The following is a 20,277-nucleotide window of genomic DNA, read 5'->3' on the forward strand; positions in this document are numbered from 1 at the left end:
TATCTGGGCCAAAAACATTCAACATGAAGTACTTTGAATTTAGCAATTTAATACCTATGGCCATTCCTTATCAAAAGAAACATGTATCTTCTTAGATTAAAAAAATAGGGGCTGGGATTGTGGTTCAGCAGTAGAGAGCTGGCCTAGCACGGGCGGGACCCGGGTTCGATCCTCAGCACCACATAAAAATAAAGGCATTGTGTTGTGTCCATCTACACCTAAAAAATAAATATAAAAAAATAGTGAAATTATACTGTATATCTGTAATCCCAGCTATCTGTCTGAGATAAGAAGATTGTGAATTTGAGGCCAGCCTGGGTAATTTAACATGACCCCATCTGAAAATAAAATTTTAAGAGGGATGGGAATGTAGCTCTGCAGTATAGCACTCTGTGTTCAATACCCATACCCCACCTCCAACAAACACCAAGTGAAATAAAATATTAACCAAAATGTTGTGTAAATGCCAAGAGAGGACAAAAGAACAGATAACTGGGAGATCTCTAGAGAAGGCTGCTTTTAGCAAAGTGGTTTCTGAAAAATACCTCTTAAAAGCTTATGTCCACACAAAATCCTGCACGTAGATAATGATAGAAACTTTATTCATAATCACCAAAATTTGGAAGCAAACAAGAGCCCTATAGTAGCCGTGATTATCAATTTTTCATCATTATAACAAAATGCCTGAGAAAACCACCTTATAAAGAGTAAGGTTTTATTTTGGCCCACAATCTTAGAGGATCTACTTCATGACTGGTTGGCTCCATTGTTTTGTGTCTGTGGTGAGGAACTCATCATGGCAGGAGTACATGTTGGAAAGAAATTAATGAGCTCATCACCAAGAAGCAAAGGAAAGAAAAGGAAGAACTGGGTTCCACAATCCCTTTTGAAAGTACAACCCAATACCTCACAGACATTTAAGATCTAAACTATAGCCATAGATCAATGGATAAATTAATGGGCATTCAGTGTTAAAAGAAAAACTGAGCCACATTTAAATGTTAACAAATTTATTTGAGCATTCAGTGATTTGTGAACTAGCACCAAACTGCAAGTGGTTTAATACCCCCCGGGGGCGGGGGATAAGAGAGGAAACTTTTATAGGACGTTTGCAGAAGCAAGACAAAGAAACTGTGTTAGATTGGTAAAGTGGAGGTTAGTTGGTGGTTTCTGATTGGCTAAACTTAAGTTTCCTTTTACTGCTTACCTTGAGTTTCAGTTTGCTTATGTGGTATCCAAGGCATCGAAGCCATCCCAGCCTAATGGCCTAAGTTGTTTTTAACACAAGACAATGGAATAAATGAACTACAAAGCCATGAAAAGACAAGGAGGAAAGCTAGATGCACATCATGAAATGAAAGAAGCCAATCTGAAAATGTTCCCTCCTGTGTGATTTCAACTATGGAACGTTCTGAACAGACAAAACTGTGGACAGTAGAAGAGAACAGGGGTATTCAGAGGTTGGTGGGGAGGGTGAGATGACTCGGCAGAGTACAGAAAGTTTTTAGGGCATTGAAATTTTTGTGTGATACTATAGTGATAGATATATTCGTTATAATTTGTCAAAGTCCATAGAATGCACAACACCACGAGTGAACCTTGACATAGACTGTGGACCCTGGGTGATACTGAGTGTCAGTGCAGATTGACCAATAGTATCATGCGCATGTACCTGGTAGAGGATGTTGATAATAGAGGAGGCTGTGCATGTGTGGAGCAGAGAGCATGTGCAAATCTCTGTAACTTCCTCTCAACTTTGCTATGAATCTACAACTGTTCTAAAAGATAAAATTTTAAAAAGAAAGAAAGAAAACCTGTGATATTCCCAAGAGTTCTTAATATTCACTTTTTAAAATTTTTTTAGTTGTTAATGGACACAATACCTTTATTTTTATTTATTTTTTTAATATGGTGCTGAGGATTGAATTCAGTGCCTCACATATGCTAGGCAAGTGCTCTACCACTGAGCCACAAACCCAGCCCACTTATTTTTCATTTAATAGTGATCTTCAATAGATTTCTTTTCCCTTGTTCCTTGAGTCCTTGTCTTTGATTTCAGCATTCATCCAACATCCTCTGAATCTCATAAGAAGAGTTGGAAGGTTTCTTCATGCTGTATCTCTTCGGTTTCTTTATCAGAATTGCTCTTCTTTAATGTCTAGGTATTCTTCAGTATCTGCAGAGGATTGGTTCCACCCCCCACAGATACCAAAGTCTTCAGTTGCTCAAGTTCCTGATGTAAAATGACCTATTTGCATATAACCTATTCACATCCCCCAGTATAATTCATATCATCTCTAGATTACAGATAATACCTAATCTCAATGCAAACACCATGTAAACAGTTATTATACTGCATTGTGTAGGAAACAATGACAAAGAAAAACGTCTGTGTGTTTTATAGTAAGTCTAACTATATAGTACATGATCCACTGTTGGTTGAATCTCAGATGCAAAACCTGCCTCTATAAACAGTCAACTCATCAGGCATGGTGGTGCACACCTGTAATTCCAGCAACTTGGGAGGCTGAGGCAGGAGGATCACAAATTTAAGGCCAGCCTCAACAACTTACCAAAACCCTGTCTCAAAATTTAAAAAAAAAAAATTTTGAAGGGCTGGGGGTATAGCTCTGTGGTACAGCACCTCTGGGTTAAATCCCCAGTACCATTAAAAAGAAGAAGAAGAAGAAGGAGAAGGAGAAGGAGAAGGAGAAGAAGAAAACAGTCAACTACATTTCCTGGAGGTCTTGGCCTGGACTAGTATTGAAAATTCCCTGGAAGTTGGTTTGACATCACATGGCCCAAAGCCTTCATGTTCTGCATACACAGTTCATACTTCTGGTGTGGCCCATCCCACATTGAATCACCTAACAATGACACTCCTTGAGATTAGTTGCAGAGAAAGTCTAGTGCTTTCTGTGACCCCAAATTCCTTACTGTACATATGGGAACAATTAATATGTCAAATGTTCATTCAGGTAAAAGATGTGATATCTGGAGGCTGAGGCAAGAAGATCTCAAGTTCAAAGCCAACCTCAGCAATTTAGTGAGGTCCTAAGCAACTCAGCAAGACCCTGTCTCTAAATAAAAATATTTTTTTAAAAGGGCAGGGAATATGGTTCAGTGGTTAAGCACCCCTGAGTTCAATCCCCAATACCAAAAGAAAGAAAGAAAAAGCTGTGATATCTGAAAATGCATTAAATTTCTTGAACTTCAAATTTTTCAAATCTAAACTCTCAGTGATCATATAATGCATTTCTATCTATCATGTTGTCAAATGTATTGTTTTGTTTTTGTTTTTGTTTTTGTTTTATGAGGTGGTGACTTGGGGGTGCTTTACCCCTGAGCTATATCCCCAGCCGTTTTTATAATTTTTGAGACAGGATCTTGATAAGTTGCCCAGATTGGCCTCAAACTTGCAATCTTCTGCCTTAGTCTCCCAAGTAGCTGGGATTACAAGTGTATGCCACCATGCCCAGCTGTTAAATTTATTTTTAAGAGAGACTTGGTCTCTCTTAAACAATGACTTGCTGGTCATTGTTTTCCATCATATTTTTTTAAAAAAGCTAAAAATACTAATATGTAAAGAAGCCTGATCTTAGCTTCCCTCTGGATAGTATTGAGTTCCTCTTCTTCTACCTGCTTCCTTCTCTCATTTTTCTTCTTAAAATCACATTTAATATGGCTTTCATTCATTCCCATCTTATTTCTTCCCAACACACAGAATACAATTTTGTTTACTGAATGAATACAATAAGTGACTGAGAACAATTCAATGTATCTGAGTTAATTAATTTAAAAATCAAGTGCTAGGTACAGTGGTGCAGGCCTATAATCCCAGTGGCTCAGGAGATGGAGGCAGAAGGATTGTGAGTTCAAAGCCAGCCTCAGCAATTTATCGAGGCCCTAAGCAACTCAGTGAGACCCTGTCTAAATAGGCAAAAAAGGGCTGGGGGTGTGGCTTAGTGGTTAAGTGCCCCTGAGTTCAATTCCTGGTACCCGCCCCCCAAAAAAGTAAAAATGCCATAAAAGAGGGAGTCCTTCCGTGGCATCAGGATTAAAGAAGACTCTGGTGCATTGTGTTGTTGTCTGCATTTCTTCACCTCTTGTACATCCCCCCACCACCATACCTATAACTTTGCAGTTAACTCCCACTAGAGGCAGAATGGACTTCACTCCCCTGCCCAGGGCTTTGGCCTGGTATATGTGACTTGCTTTGGCCTGTGCTGTTAGCAGAAGAGAAATAGAGGCTCACATTGTGCCTGTCCTCTTGTGCTTCTATCTTAGCTATGAGAAGAGCATGCCCCAGTGGTACCCAGGAGAATGCAGGGATGTGGAGACATGGCCAAGGGTGCAGCTGGGAGCCCTGCCCGCCTGGACCTGCTCCCCGCATATAGTGACAACTTAGAGATTGCTGCTCTAAGCTGAGGAGTTGTTTTGTTTGTTTGTTTGTTTGTTTGTTTGTTTTTTGGTACTAGGGATTGAACCTAGGAGTGCTTAACCATGGAGCCACATCCAGGGTCCTTTTTTGTATTTTATTGAGAGACAGGATCTCACTGACTTGCTAAATGCCTCACTAAATTGCTGAGGCTGGCTTTGAAATCTTGATCCTCCTGCCTTGGCCTCCCAAGTCACTGGGATTACAGGCGAGCACCACCTGGCCTGGCTAGCTGAGGAGTTTTGAGTTGAGGCAAATTATTCCCCAGCACTATCACAGCCCTACCTAGTCCCAGGATAATTATGGGAGATGGTTGAAATTGGTATCTATAGTTCCGTTTTCTCCCAGCTGGTTTATTATCATCCTCTTCCACAAGTTCCAGCTTTTCCTTTCCAAGAAACATTATCTATATTTCTCTTTTTTCCCAAAGCCATTTGAGAGGGTTGGGGTTTCATATTTGCCGTGTTCACTCACCAGTGAGTGATTTCGATAATGTGTTAGGTGAGTCATTCAGAGACACTCTACATGCAGATGCCACCTGGAAGGAAGTCTGCTGTACAAAGACTGCAATAACACGTACTGAAAATATATTTAGTGTCGTGTGTGAGTGTTCTATGCATGCCTTTGAAAGAAACCGTCGGAGGTCAGCTGAGAGTGTCAAAAGAAAAAGGGATTCCAATTTTATAGGGCTTTAACCTTTATTGAGCTTTCTGAAAATATTTTTTAAAATTTATTAAATGTTTAAAAGAAGGTTAAATTGAATAAAGTTATTTTCTACTGTAAAGTAAGTCTCTAGGCAAAAAAAAAGAAAGAAAAAAGAAAAAGTAATGATAATCGGGATAAAGCAGGAAATCAGAAGATGACTAAATTATGTATAAACAACCATTGTACATTAACAAACCAAATTCATAAAGATCAGATCTATCCTTTTCCTTTGATTTTTCTACGGTTTCTTTTCACATTTCCTTATGGATTATTTTTTTTCTTCCTTCCTCCCTCCCCTCCTTCCTTCCTTCATTTTATTTGTTTGTTTGTTTGTTTATATATACCAGGGATTGAACCCAGGGATGTTTAACCACTGAGCTGTATCTCTGGCCCTTTTTAATTTTGAGACAAGGTCTTGTTAAGTTGCTTAGGGCCTTGCTAAATTGCTGAGTCTGGCTTTGAACTTGAGATCCTCCTGCCTTAGCCTCCCAAGCTGCTGGGATTACTGGCATGAGTGGCCACCACACCTGACTGCCTCTTCTGTTTTTGACCACATCCTTGGCTATCCAGTGTGAGTCATCTGTAGCTGGTCAACTTCTCCAGCTAGCTGCCCTCTTCCTCCCTTCCACAGGGGCTTTTATGCAGAAGACAGCATATGTGAACGCTGCAGCTCTCCTTGCCAAACATGTGTGGGAAATGCCACCCACTGTCATTCTTGTGAAGGAGGCCTTGTCCTGGACCGGGGAGTGTGCCTGAAAGCCTGTCCTGAGAGGCATGTGGCTGTGGAAGGAGTGTGCAAGCACTGCCCAGAGATGTGTCAGGAGTGCATCCATGAGAAAACATGCAAAGGTACCTGGCTACATCCCAAAGGCAGGGCATGGCCCCAATTAGCCCTCATGGCTCGGAGCCACTACCTGTAGATAGTTGGGGGCAGGGAGGGGTGTCAAAGAGAATTGTGAGAACCAGTCTCTCTGCCTTTACCAACATTTATCTATTTCCAGACCCATTGTTGAGGAAATTGAGGATTCTGCAAATTAAGACAAACAGCATTTCTCACACTCACACATAACGGGTACACAGTGCTAAGCACTATCCCATGCTAGCAATATAGATAAGAACTAAAAGACCCCACTGTTTTTGTTGCTGTTGTTGATGTTGCTGCTGTTGTTGCAATGGGATTTGATTGTGGAGCCCTACAGCTAAGCTACATCACCAGCTCTTTTTTAATTTTTATTTGAGACAGGATCTCATTAAGTTGCCCAGGCTGGTCTCAAACTTGAGATCCTCCTGCCTCAGCCTCCCACCTAACTGTGATTATAAGCATGCTCCACCATGCTTGGCTGTTCCTACTCTTTTAGCGCAGAATCTTACCAGAGACTGATTATTAACAAAGTACAGAGATAGTTAGGGAAATACAATTATTATAAAAAAACAAGAAAGAAGACTGAGAATAGCACTCTGGCTATGAACAGTTTTTTTTTTTTTTTTTCTTTTTCCTGTAGTATTATCTCCTGAGAAACATTATCCAATTTCCTCTCCAAAATACCACAGACTCAACTTGCCTGGTGCGGCCCAATCCAGAGGATTCTCTTGGTGTGGCCTAAAGTGTTCTCTAGTCTTCCTCCCCAAATAGGAAAAGGAACACAAATAAAATTAACCCACAATGCATTCTTCATACTGATTAATCAGCTACTCACAGATCTACTCTGTTAATGAATGAAAAATTAACTAATCCAACAATCCCCAAACTGCCTTCTGTATTGAATAGAGTGTGAGATACTTGGTACAATTTTTATCCATTTATTATTTATTTATTTTTCATTCTGGAGGTTGAACCAGGGCCTCATACATGCTAGGCAAGATCACTGAGCTACAACCCCAGGCTTTGATACAATTTAAAATATCTGTTATTGTTTTCTGGATTTTCCAAACAATACCTCCAGTGTCCCAGTCATCACTGTTTGCCACAGCACTGTTTTTTTGTGTTTTTTTTTTTTTTGCATCTCAAAGGGTCATTCCCACACATAAATCCAGGATTATCTAATCAGGCTACCATGTGCAGCCTCCCCCACCCAAGGCAGGGCTTGTTAGACACTGAGCATATACTCTTCAGGGTGGGGATGGGGCAAATGTATACTCAGATCAAATAAACCAAAGTGGTGAGAAATGGGCTAGCCCACTGCAAAAGCAGTGAATTCCTTTCTCTAATCCCTGAGGATAATTTACTCCCTCCTCCTTCCCCCAGAGTGCATGCCTGGCTTCTTCCTGCACAAGGACATGTGCCAACAGTCCTGCCCCCAGCACTTCTACCAGGACTTGCACCAGTGTATCCCCTGCCATGAAGATTGTCTGGAGTGTAGTGGCCCCAAGGAGGATGATTGTGAGCTCTGTGCTGACATTTTTACGGTCCTCTACAATGGACTGTGTTTGAATGAGTGTCCATCAGGAACTTACTATGAAGAAAAGACTAAGGATTGCAGAGGTAAAGATTTCCAGGATGCATGGCCCAGCGCAGCATCCCAGGGATCCTAAAGAGATGGTTTCTGCCCAGACAAAACAGGCTCTGGAGTTTGCATAATCCCCATCCCAGAGTTTAGTCCCCCCCTTAACCTTCCCATTCAAAAAAGCCTCTTTTGAATCTGTTCTCATTAAATTTTTAAAAATGAGTAATTCATAGGTTTTGATCATGTCAACTTCATTAGTTACAAATTACATAGACCCTTACCCTAATGGTGGATATGAACTGCCAATCAAAAAGGATTCTCATGTGAAGATTTCCGATAGAGATGAGGAGCCTTCAAAAGTCACCCTAAATGGAAAATTTTCCTTAAAATTTTAAGCCATCATAGAAGTTCATAGCATAAGTAAACCATGTTGCAGAATTCTCTCCATGCCTTTTGCCTCTCTTCATGGTTTGCCTTCTGGCTGCTCCCCTCCTTCCATTCTTACCCAAACCCCCGTCCCATCTCCCACTCAGCACTCCAGTTCCTACACGTTCAAGAAAGGATCTGCTATTATTTGTATCTCCTTACATTTTAATGGAACGTGGGTAATTTGCCTCATTAATTGTCAGGGAACAGAAAAATAAAGTATCCAGTGCTAGAGAAATTCTCAAGGGAGAGAAGTGTTTCCCAAAGTCCCAGGATGACTGCCCACACCTTTCGTGAGGCACTGGGACAGAATAAGCAAGAGCTCTTGTTAAGAGCCACCATTCAGCTCCTGAGCCTATCCTTTCCCAGTCGAGTGACTCAGCATCTCCAGCTACAATTTCCTGGTACAGATGAAAGGAGGTGATAATAATAACAGTGATAATAACACAGATCTATTCACCTAGGAAGTACTTGTCAGAGATTGCTTTGTGCTGGCACTCTTCTGGGCCTGGAAAACAATACAGATAGAATCCCTGTCCTCAGGGAGCTAACATTCTATTGGGAAGACAGACACTAAGGAAGATAATTCAAGCAAAAGAAATAATAATAATAAGATAGGGAAGGGGGATAGGAAGATGGGCAAGCTGGAATTGAAACTTGAAAGAAACTGACCTATGAAATATCACTGAGAGATAGAGGGAACATATATGTCATATGCATATGAATACATATGCATATGTCTAAGAAAAGAAAATTCTAGGCAGAGGGAATGACAGCTCCTAAAACCTGGAAGTGAGAGTGAATTGTTCTCATTTTGTTTGGCTCACAAATATTTACTGAGTGCCCGTTATATGACAGGCCCTCTCATGGGCACTGTAGATTAAGGAAAGGATATGACAGAGGCCTTTTTTTGTCAGTGGGTAATTATAATTTTATCCCAACAATAGCCATATAAGTGGTAAACTAAATGTACTGTGAGAGGTGAGCAGTAGAGGGTATGATGGTTGGAAAGGCCACATGCCAGTGTGTGACCACACTGTTCAGGATTGCTTGCCATTATTTGGCTGTAGTTGGGATAATCATGTAAACCTTACTGATATTTCTGCGTTGGCCACTGCAGGAAGGAGCTCTCTGGATATTACAGAGAAAGCCTTTATTTTTTTCCTCTCATTTTGCAACAAGAATGCTCCACCCCAGAGCCTAAAGTCTATTCCCAATTCATGACCCTATACTTTAGGCACAAAACCCTAGAAGTCTCTAGAAGAAAGGAATCTATTCCCTAGAGGAGTACACTGGCTTTCTCTTAGTATCTGCTTCCCCACATGCCCACAGATTGCCACGAGTCCTGCCACACCTGCTCGTCTTACAGCGTCTGCATAAGCTGCCAGGAAGGCCTGAGGTTGAACAGCCATGGGGCCTGTGTGGCTCACAAGGAATGTGCCCCCATCGAGTACTGGGATGAGACAGCGCACAGGTGCAAGCCCTGTCACAATAAATGCTTCCACTGTACAGGACCCGCAGAGGACCAGTGTCACACCTGCAGGGGGGACAACCTTCTTCTCAGTGAGTGACTTCCCTCCACTCCAAGAGGCCTTTTTCTCTCCCTCTGGGAAACTACCTGGCACCATGCTGGGTGCCCAGTGGACATTGGCTTCTTTTTAATTTTTTTTTTAACTTTTGTTTGGGAAATTTTCAAACCTACAGAAAAGATACAAGAATGAGAATAGTACAAAGAACATCATACATATGTCTTTTACCCAGTTCACCTACTGCAAATATTTTCCCCCTTTGCTTTATTATTTTCTCTCCTCCGTGTGTGTGTGTGTGTGTGTGTGTGTGTGTAGGGATATATTATCTATACACACTTTTTCTGAACCATTTGGAGGGTAAGTTACCTACATTGTGGCCCCTGTCCTACAAGGACAGTTTTTCATATTTCCTAAGCTTATAGATACTTTCTTATCTAATCACAGGACAGTTGCCAATTCTAATAATTTTACATTTATACAGTACTTTACTATTTCCATTAAATTTTTTCCAACACCCCTTTATAACAGAACTTGTTCCACAATCAGGCATTGCATTTTGCTTCCAAGTCGCCTTATCTTCCTTTACTCTGGAATTCTTCCACAGACTGTCTTTGTATTTTATAATATTGATATTCCAGAAAAATACAGCTCCTATTCCTCCTCTTGAGTTGGTGTGCAGTTTCCCCATGATTAGACTGAGAGGATTCTTTCTCAGTCAGAAGAGGTGATGTCCTGCCATCTGAGAATCATATCCAGATACATATGATACCCACTTGCCCCTCATCGGTGATGTTAATTAACACTGACCATCTGTCTAGACGTTTATTTTCTCTACTGCATAACTATTGATTCCCTTGTAATTAATAAGTAGTCTGTGGAGAGAATGCATTAAGAACATGTAGACATTCAAATCCTCATCAAAATTTCCCCCTTGATTTATCATCCATTAATAAATCCTGAACAATGTGTGGTGCAATCCCAGGTGGGCTGCCTCCAGATCAGCTCTGAAGGTGATTGCTGGTATGAGACTGTGTTCTCAGGTTTCCTGGATGCCATGATTAGACTAAATACAAGCCCGGAGGAGCTACACTTAAAGAAGGAGTTGGAATGGAGAGAAGAAAGAGACAAAGAGAAAGACAAAGAGAAGACTAGAAAGTGTTGGACTTGTCTTCCCAGTCAGTAGAGTACACCTGAGAAGTGAGGTACTCAAAGTTCACATAGATAGCAAGTTTTTCCACTTCTTGCTGAGATATCACCTTCCAGGGCAGTGTTCTCCTACTAAGACACAGGCACATCTATGCTCAATACCAATCCTGACCACCTGACCACAGAACACACTGAAGTCAGCAGTCTTTTCAACCCATTCATCTTAGTTCCCGTTATACAAAGCTCAGTAAATTTCTTCCCCAGCCGTTGCTTCTTCATGGAAATATCTCATCCAACCAGATCTCCCATATAATCAACCATTTTGACTTTCTTTTCTAATTACCTCTAATCTGCAGTGCCACTGATGAGTCTGTTAGATACCTTCACAGACAGTGATCTTTCCTTTAACTGGGGATACAGATTAAGCAAGAATTGAGCCTGCAGTACTGGTGCATAACAAAAGAGATGTCCCCAACAGCTGAGGACAGGAGTTGCCCAGGCCTGGCCTTCTCACACTCGCCCATCCCACCCCACTCCACACACCACCAGGGTCAGGCTATTGTAAACTACATGGTTATTTGGAGGATGGGGCAGATTGCCTGATGCTGCCCCTGAAGATGGCAATCCTAATCCCCAGATCCTCTAAATAGATTGTCTTCCAAGGTAAAAGGAACTTTGTAGCTGAGATTTAATGAAGGCTCTTAGCATGGGGAGATTCTCCTGTGTTCCCCAGACAGGCCCAATATAATCACAAAGGCTAGTAGAGAAATGCAGGAGGATCAGAGTTCCTAGTAAAAGGCAGTTAATGACAGAAGCAGAGGAGTAGTGGGGGGAAATGCTGGAGTAGTGGAGTAGTGGGGAAAGATGGAGGAGAAGCCCAGGAGCCCAGGACTACAGGAACTCTCTGGAAGGTGGAAAAGCCAGGAAGCTATTTCTACTCTAGAACCTCTAAAAGGAACTCAGCCTTGAGGATGCAGTTCAGATTACTGGCCTCCATAACAGTAAGATAATACATTTGTGTTGTTTTCAGACATCAAATAGGTGGTAATTTATTACTGCAGCAATAGGATATAGTACAAATATCTTCTTTAGGGGATTTGGGCTTCCTCTTGGTGACAGTATATACCAGCTGGACAATGAACCATTGTCATATCTATAGTCATAAAACTGTGGTTTCTGTTCTACCAATACAGACCACTCTGACCTCTGATTTCTCTGAACCCCTATAGCCTTTTGGTCAATTCTATTTCTTGAACATTCATCTTCACTCCAAAGTGTCTCCAGCACAGCCCACAGGGGCACTGTCTTTTTCCCCTTGCACTTCCTCTCCCTCTTTCCAGGCAAGAGGAGGTGTGGGAGCCACAATCGGGCTTGATTCCAAACACTCTTCTCCTCCCTTGACAGACACCACCTGTGTGCAAGACTGCCCAGAGGGCTACTACACCAGGGACAGCCACCTGTGCGCGCCCTGCCACATCTCTTGTAGGACCTGTGATGGGAGTCACAGTACACAGTGCCGCTCCTGCCGACCGGGTTGGTTCCAGCTGGAAAATGAGTGCCTGCTCCAATGCAGAGAGGGGTAAGATGCTCACCACGTGTGTTCATCTGCTTTTTGTTGCTGTAACCAAAATGCCTGACAAAGGAAACTTAGAAAAGGAAAACTGTATTTTGGGCTCAAGGTTTTGGTAGGTCAGTCCATGGTGGGCTGAGTCCACTGCTCTGGGCCCAAGGTGAGGCAAAGCATCATGGCAGAAAAGTGTGGAGGAGGAAGGTTGCTCAATTCATGGCAGCCAGGAAGCAGAGAGAGAGAAGAGAAGGGGCTGCAAGAAGATGAACCCTTGGTCATGCTCCCAGTGACCCATCTCCTCCAGCCACACCTCACCTGCCTACAGTTTCTACCCAGTCCCTTCAAATAGGTACAGCTCTCAGAACCCATTTACTTCACCTCCAAACATTCCTGCACTAATACAGGAGTTTAGGGGAGCACCTCATATCCAAACCATAACAACCCATTTCTTCAGCTAACTCTTCAATCACTCCAGATACAAAACCATTTTGCACATGTGGAAACAAAGACTCTGAACACAAATGAAGTCAGATTTAATTCTCACTACTAGTAAGGAGCAAAGGTGAGCCCACTCACATGAATAGAAGAGAAACAGGAGACACAGAGTGACCCAGTGAGAGAATACAAAGGGTCTGATGGTCAAATCAGACTCATGTAAGCTATCGATCTTACCCAATGCGCAGCCTTGCTGATAGCCACAAGGTATCAGCACTGCCAAGGCAGAGGCAACAACACCTCCCTTCCTCAGAGAAGCCCAAGACTGTTAATGGATGTTCTTTTTCTTCAGTTTTAGGACTTGTTCTGATTCAAGCTTAATATGCAGGATCTAAGCTATGCAAATAAATCATTGATTTTACAAAAGAAACAATTTCCGTTAACATCTACATTTATACCCCATTAATTCTGCAATCTGTCAAACCTCCCATAAATCCACAAATACAGAATTAGTTATCATACGCATCCTAGATACATCTGATGTATCCTTCTGGAAGCATTTCAGAGATAAAGAGTGTGTTTATCAGAAGGTCTGGTAACAAGCATAATTGGAAGAGTGTAGCTGGATTACACACACACACACACACACACAGGCATCCCAGTAAAGAGAAAGGTTGATTATAGACATGTTGCTCACTGCTTCCCAAGGAAGAACCTAGGACACTGAGAATTTCCAGACCCTGATTGAAGGGCTCTATCCTTGGACTTTCCCTAAAGTCTTTCACCCAAATTGGCACATCTATTCTTTTCAGTCATAGCAATCTCTACAATCTCTACTTATTTCATCTGTTATAGTGCTATATACCACCTTACATTTCTATGTATCTTCTTCCTTCACTCACTCATTTATTAAATACATATTCAATTAGAGCACATTATTTGTTTGAATAATGTGAGTTAAGACAAATTTTGTTCTTTAAGACCTTATTCTTATTCCTGTATGTCTTTCCAAGAAAATTATAAGCTCCTGGGGGGTCCGGGGGAACTCCTACTCTTATACTACTACAACATTCCATGCAGAATTATAAACATTAGAAGCTCTTGAAAAACACCAGCTGTGTGGGTCAGTGAAGAAAGGACCTTACCAGACAAGAGTGGGGGTGAGCCTACCTGTTTCACCCTTCCACTTTACCCTAAGAAGGATGTATAAAGATCTGGATCCCATGTCAAGAATCTCCATCTTTCTCATATGCAGTTTTTCGTTACTCTTAAGTACATGCACACTGAAAGAGGGGTGTGATCCTGTGATCTAAAGAGAATGCAGACCATGGGATTAAGAAAATGGTTCCACCATGTATGAAGTTACCCAAGGGAGAGGAGGAGAAGCATAGGTTTCTGTGGACCTCTTTAATGTGGAAGAATTGGAGAAAAATTTTTTAAGAACAAAAATTATTTTTTACTCAGACACCACTCCCATGATAAGCTCATATCTTAGGAAACATAACTTGCAATAAATATACTCCAAAGGCAAAGTTATGTGAAGGAGCATTAGGTTCCTTCATGAATCAACATTGGTAGACTAACTTCCTACCAGAAAGACAAGCCTGAGTGCTTACTGTTTGGGGGCAGCTATGGTGGGAATTAGGGAAACACAACAATTCCTTCGTTGGGAGACTTTCACTGTGACCCACAGCAACTGCCCCACAGTCTGAGCAATGAGCGTGTCTCCAAGCAAGAAAGAGTTCAACCCTAAATCCATGATCAGGAGAACCAGAATGCATCTCACAGCCGACTTCCCCAGCAGGAGAAGCTTCAAACACTAATTGGTGACAGGAAAGGTTTCCCCTGATGTGCACATTCAGCACAGCCTACAACCATGATGAGTGTTAACTGGTAGTTTAGATTGAAAAGGAAAAAAAGAGAAACACAGCCATAAAAATAAAAACTGATCTTCTCAGGAGACATACTTGGTTTCAAACCCTTTCCACACCACATTTTATCAAATTAAATACAGTAAGGCTTCTACATGAGCCCCCTGGCCCTACATCAGTGACAGAACCAGTAGTTTATTTCACTCAGGTCTTAGCTACCGCATTTCAGGAACTTCAAAGAACTTGGCAGGATTGTCCTTAATGTTTCCTATTGGAGAAAGTCTTTTTTTTGGTCTTTTAATTTTTTGACCTATTCCTTTTCCTATGAGAGAGATTCTGCCCAGGAACTTACATGTGCAAGCTCAGAGTAGGAAATTTCCCCCAATGCTCTGATCTTTATTTCTCCTGGACTAGGGCTCAAATTTCTCTTTCTGACTCTGCTGGTAGTTGCAAAGCTACTGGTGCAGGAATAGTGGTTCTGCAGGTCAGGCTCTTAGATTTAGCCACTTTCTCTCTACCTCCTGCCAACTGTCTTCTGTCCACTTTCTCTTGATATGCTTCTCTTCCTGTTTTCCACCCACATATTCAGCATAGGTCTAGATCTGAGAGCTTTCTGCATGTCTGCTGGTATTGACAGGGTTTCAAGTGATTCAGTCCATGGTCTACGGACTCTGTTTCTCTGGACCTGCAATGAGGCAGAACATTAAGGTGGAAGGGCATAGGATGGAAAGTTCCTTAGTTCATGGTAGCCAGGAAGCAGAGAAAAAAACTGGAATATTGATGAAGTAGCATTCCTTTTGTAAAATCAGTGTTCTGCATCATGATATGAGCCTTGTGTGTTAAATCTCTTTGTCTTGGAAAGGCAGGTATATGATTCTCTGTGTCTCAATACAATAATGATTCTGATGTTTAGCCTCACAGAGGGTTCTCTAACTTTCATGTTTCTGTCTGTGTTTATGCATAAGATCCTCCCCAAGGCTCTGAGGATCAAGAGATTTCACAATCCCCTCATCTTAAACCACTGCTTAAGATGAGTATTTAAGATAAGTCTTCATCTTAAGCAGTGATGTTGGAGTCTTCTTTCAATATGATCCATAAAACTCCCCACTGCCTTTCTTTTAGCATAACTCTTTGATAAATTTTAAAACATATTTAGAATTGATCAGTCTTCCCTCACCATGGTTCCTCTTGATGCTTCTCATCTCTATAAATGATGAGAAGAGAGTTTACTAAGCATTTCCACTCACAATGTATCTTTACATTATGATTTGATTTCACAATGGTCTCATGTGGTTGGTATTAGTCTATTCAGTTTTGTTTTTGTTGTTGTTTTGTTTTATTTTTGCAGAGTTGGGGATCAAACCTAGGGCATCATGCATGCTAGGCAAATGTACTACCAATGAACTACATCCCTAGCCTTTCCTTAATTTCTCCATTTTACAGATTAGGAAACCAAGGCTCAAGAATTTAAATGACTTGCCCATGCTACAGTGATACATGCATAGCAATGTTAATAGCAGTGCAATTCACAATAGCCAAATTATGGAACCAGCCTAGATGTCCATCAGTGGGTGAATGGAAAAGGAAAATATGCTAAATATACACAATTGTATTTTATTACCATAAAGAAGAACAAAATATTATCATTTGCAGGAAAATGGATGAAACTGGAGAAAATCAGGCTAAGAGTAAAAAGCCAGACTCTAAAACTCAAGGATCACATGCATTCTCTCATATGTGGAAGCTAGAGAGAAAAAAGGAAAGAAAGAAACCTTGTGAAAATTGAAGAGAGACCACTAGTGGAAAGGGGGTTGAGGCAGGAGGAAGGGAGGAAAAGAGGAGATGCAGATACAGAGAATGAAGCAAAATAAACTATGCCATGTTCATGTAAGAATATATCACAATGGATCCCATTATTATTATATCATTATAATGTACCAATAAAAATAAGTTTAAAATTTTAATCTTCAGCCTGGAAAGGTGGCACATACCTGTAATCTCAGTGACTCAAAAGGCTGAGGCAAGAGGACCAAGGATTTGAGGCCAGCCTCAGCAACTTAGCAAAGCCCTAAGCAGTTTAATGAAACTAAAAAATAAAAAGACTGGGGATGTAGCTCAGAGGTTAAGGGCCCCTGGATTCAATCCCCAGTACCAAAATAATCATCATCATCATCATCATCATCATCATCATCATCTCGTTTGGAAGCTAGAGAGGAAAAAAGAAAAGAAAAGGAGGGGCAGGGATCTCATGAAAATCAAAGAGTGATCAGTAGAGTAGAAGAAAGGGACCAGGGAGAGGAAAAGGGGAAATAATGGGGAATAAATGATATTATCCAAATTATATTGTTATACTGTGTGCAGTGGTACAAATATATAACAACAAAGCATACCATTATGTGCAATTTAATGCACCAATAAAAATATAGGAAAAAAAATTAATCTCCAAAAGTCTTTTCAAAGGAGGTTACATCTATTTGGTAAAGGTTAATTTCACTACATGTCACTTTCTATTTCAAGATGCTTTTTAAGTTAAGAAGAACTACTCAGAGGTCCATGTAAAAATGTCTTCCATTCCCCAATCCCATTCAACACAGCTTAAAGGTTGAATCTGGAGCAGTGAATAGAAGAAAAAGACAGAAGTAGCTCATCTTTCCCTAGGTGTTATCCAGTATAATCTTCACAGCTAGCAAGCAACGGATTATAATGCCCACTTTACAGATAAGAAAACTGAGAATCATTAAATTTGCTAGTATCATAGAAATGAATTTAATGAGTAAAGTAAAGAGACTAAAGTCACCCAGCTTGTAAATGAATCCTGTATGACTCATTGTGTTTTTTCACCACACCTAATTTAGGAGCAAAGATTAGTACAATCAGTCCTTCACATCTGCAGGTTCCACATGGAATCAAAGATGGAAAATACTTTTTAAAAGAATTGCATCTGTACCAATAGTGTACAGACCTTTTTTCTTGTCATTATTCCCCAAATTATGTAGCATGACAACTATTTATTTAACATTCACACTGCATTAGGTACTGTAAGTAATTTAGAGATGACTTAAAGTATAAAGGAGGATATTTGTAGGTTATATCCAAATGCTACCCTGTTTTATAGAAAGGACTTGAGCCTTCAATGTGTTTTAGTATCTGTGGTGGGTCCTGGAACTAACCCCCTGCAGATACCCAGGGACGGCTGTATTCCATCTTCGCTCCCCTTGCTTTCAGATATTATGCAGAAATCTCCACTGGCCAGTGTAAGAGGTGCCACAAGAGCTGCAAGGCATGCCGGGGTCCACAGCCCACAGACTGCCTGTCTTGCGATACCTACTTTTTTCTGCTCGCCTCCAAGGGAGAGTGTTATCGCACCTGCCCAGAGCATTACTATGCAGAAGAAAACACCTGGACCTGTGAGAGATGTCATCCGACTTGCAAAAAATGCAAAGGTGAGAGTGGATCTGTGTTTTTGCACATGCAAGAGGGAAAGTGGAAAGGTTCCCTTTCTGTTTTGTCCCTGTCTCCCTCCTCCCCACCTTTGGCAGTTCCTCTGTTTCCCAACCTGGTGCCCAGGCATCAGCCTTCTCTGTTCAGTCAGCCTCTGCATCTTCCGGTGACGTCTTGCTGCGCCTTCAGATTCCTCATTCTTTAAGGCCCAGATACAGGTATGGTCTCCTCTAGGAGTGTTGTCACCTCGTCCATCTTCCTTCTCCACCTGTTGCATTTGCCTAGGGAAGTTCAATATTTTCTTCACTCTAAGAACTCCCTAAGACATCTGCCTCAAACTCTCCCAAGCCCCATTCCTATTTTCCAGATACCTACTTGTTTGTTGCACAGATTCTTAAAATCAGTGCCAGTTCTCCCATTGCCCAGGGTAACACCTTGAAGTTATCCTTGACTCTTCTTTTTCCCTTGCTTCCTGCCTATCTCCAACAGTTCCACCCCAAGAGCTGTTGTCCCATCTCCTAAATATTCCTCTTAATATTATTCTCCTTCTCCATGTTCATTGTCCTCATTTTCCATTTTTAACATTTGTTATCAGACCTTTGAAGTAGCCAACAAGTCACGCTGACCTTTCCTTGCTCCCAAGGCATCCTGAACACTAGTGCCTGAGTGCTCATTCTGAAATTCACATTTGCCCATTTACTCCATATCCTGCCATAACAAGATGATCACAGTGAATCATTCTCTTTTTATTTAAATATATATATATATATATATATATATATATATATATATATATATAAATTGTAGATGGACACAATACCTTTATTTATTTATTTCTATAGGGTGCTGAGGATCAAACGCAGTGCCCCACATATGCAAGGCAAGTGCTCTATCACTGAGCTATGACTCCAGCCCAGTCATTCAATTTTTTAATATCATTTCTCACATTCTTCACAGATGGATATTTTTAATATAATAATACTCAATTGATGTAAAAGAAACACACAATCAACAAGGCCATGCTTAAATTATTGTTAGATTATACAATCATAAAATTAAGTTGTCATATTGCTGACAGTTTCTAAAGGTCTACTCTCAATTTCTGTACTTCATTTTGAACCATGAAAAATAAAGTTCCCAATCTCTACACTTTGAGTAGCACTGCTGATATTATATTTAAGCACCGATTTTTTAAAAAATATTTTTTTAGTTGTAGTTGGACACAATATCTTTATTTATCTTTGTGTGGTGCTGAGGATCAAACTCAGTGCCTCACACGTGTGTGCTAGGTGGGCGCTCTACCACTGAGCTATAGCCCCAGCCTTTCTTTATTTTTAACATTTATTTTTTAGTTGTAGTTGGTTGGACACAATACCTTTATTTTATTTATTTTTATGTGGTGCTGAAGATCAAACCCAGGGCCTCATACATGCTAGGTGAGTGCTCTACCACTGACCCACATTCCCAGTCCCTAAGCACCAATTTTTTAATATTTATACCATCATACTTTGTTAGAGCTATGAAGAAGATAAGGAATTTTGTCTTAGATTTTTTTTTAAAAAAAGATTAGACTATTGAAATAGGTGAGAATGAAGAGAAAATGTTCTTGCTCAGGAACTTGGAAGATCTAAAAGCAAAGCTAATAATTTAATAAATGGAGTAGGGAAGCCAATGGTCAAGAGGAAATGAATATTATTTTGTTTACATGGTACATTTAGAAAAATAAAGTGGTGCTATTTATAATTTTAAAAGTGCTAGTAAGAATGGATGAATTGCACAACTTGTTTTTTGATGTACAATGTGTATAGGTTAGCAGCAAAGCTTTATGGAATTGTGATCCAATTTGATTCCACTCCAGAAAACCATTCTTGCTACTGTGCATGATCTTATCCTTCATTCCCTTTTTCCTTTCTTCCACTTCCATTGCTTCGTCAGCTCCCAATGAGATGGCTAGCTAATGGTGCCTCAAATCTAAAATAATATACGCTTTATCAGTGGACCACCCAATAGTGCCTGGCACATAGTAAGTGTTCAATAAATATTGGTTGCATGATCAAAGGAATATATGTGAGAGCCGCCCCCTCCCCCTGCGCTGGCAAGGTAGAGGGAACTGTGACCACCCACAGAGCAGGCCCAGCAGCCTGCTGAGGGGCAGAGCCGCCCCCCACCCCCCGCGCCTGCCAGGTAGGCGGAACTGTGACCACCGACAGAAAAGGCCCAGTGGCCCGCGGAGGGGCAGAGCTTCCAATCACTCCTGCAAGGTAGGCGGGCCTGC

General features: G+C 41.0%; 1 protein-coding gene across 3 annotated transcripts in view; it reads left to right on the forward strand.

The window, feature by feature from the left end:
- Nucleotides 1–20,277, forward strand: part of Pcsk5 (proprotein convertase subtilisin/kexin type 5) — a 448,718-nt gene that overhangs the window by 410,115 nt on the left and 18,326 nt on the right. For all 3 annotated transcript variants that reach the window (XM_015492940.2, XM_048806923.1, XM_048806924.1), the window contains 5 exons: nucleotides 5,775–5,992; nucleotides 7,389–7,625; nucleotides 9,346–9,576; nucleotides 12,093–12,267; nucleotides 17,787–18,004. In XM_015492940.2, the coding sequence (XP_015348426.1) occupies nucleotides 5,775–5,992; nucleotides 7,389–7,625; nucleotides 9,346–9,576; nucleotides 12,093–12,267; nucleotides 17,787–18,004 (1,079 nt within the window). The remainder of the gene's footprint in view (nucleotides 1–5,774; nucleotides 5,993–7,388; nucleotides 7,626–9,345; nucleotides 9,577–12,092; nucleotides 12,268–17,786; nucleotides 18,005–20,277) is intronic.

The sequence above is a fragment of the Marmota marmota genome, unplaced genomic scaffold (genome assembly GCF_001458135.2).
Source record: "Marmota marmota marmota unplaced genomic scaffold, marMar, whole genome shotgun sequence".
Classification (NCBI taxonomy): Eukaryota; Metazoa; Chordata; class Mammalia; order Rodentia; family Sciuridae; genus Marmota; species Marmota marmota.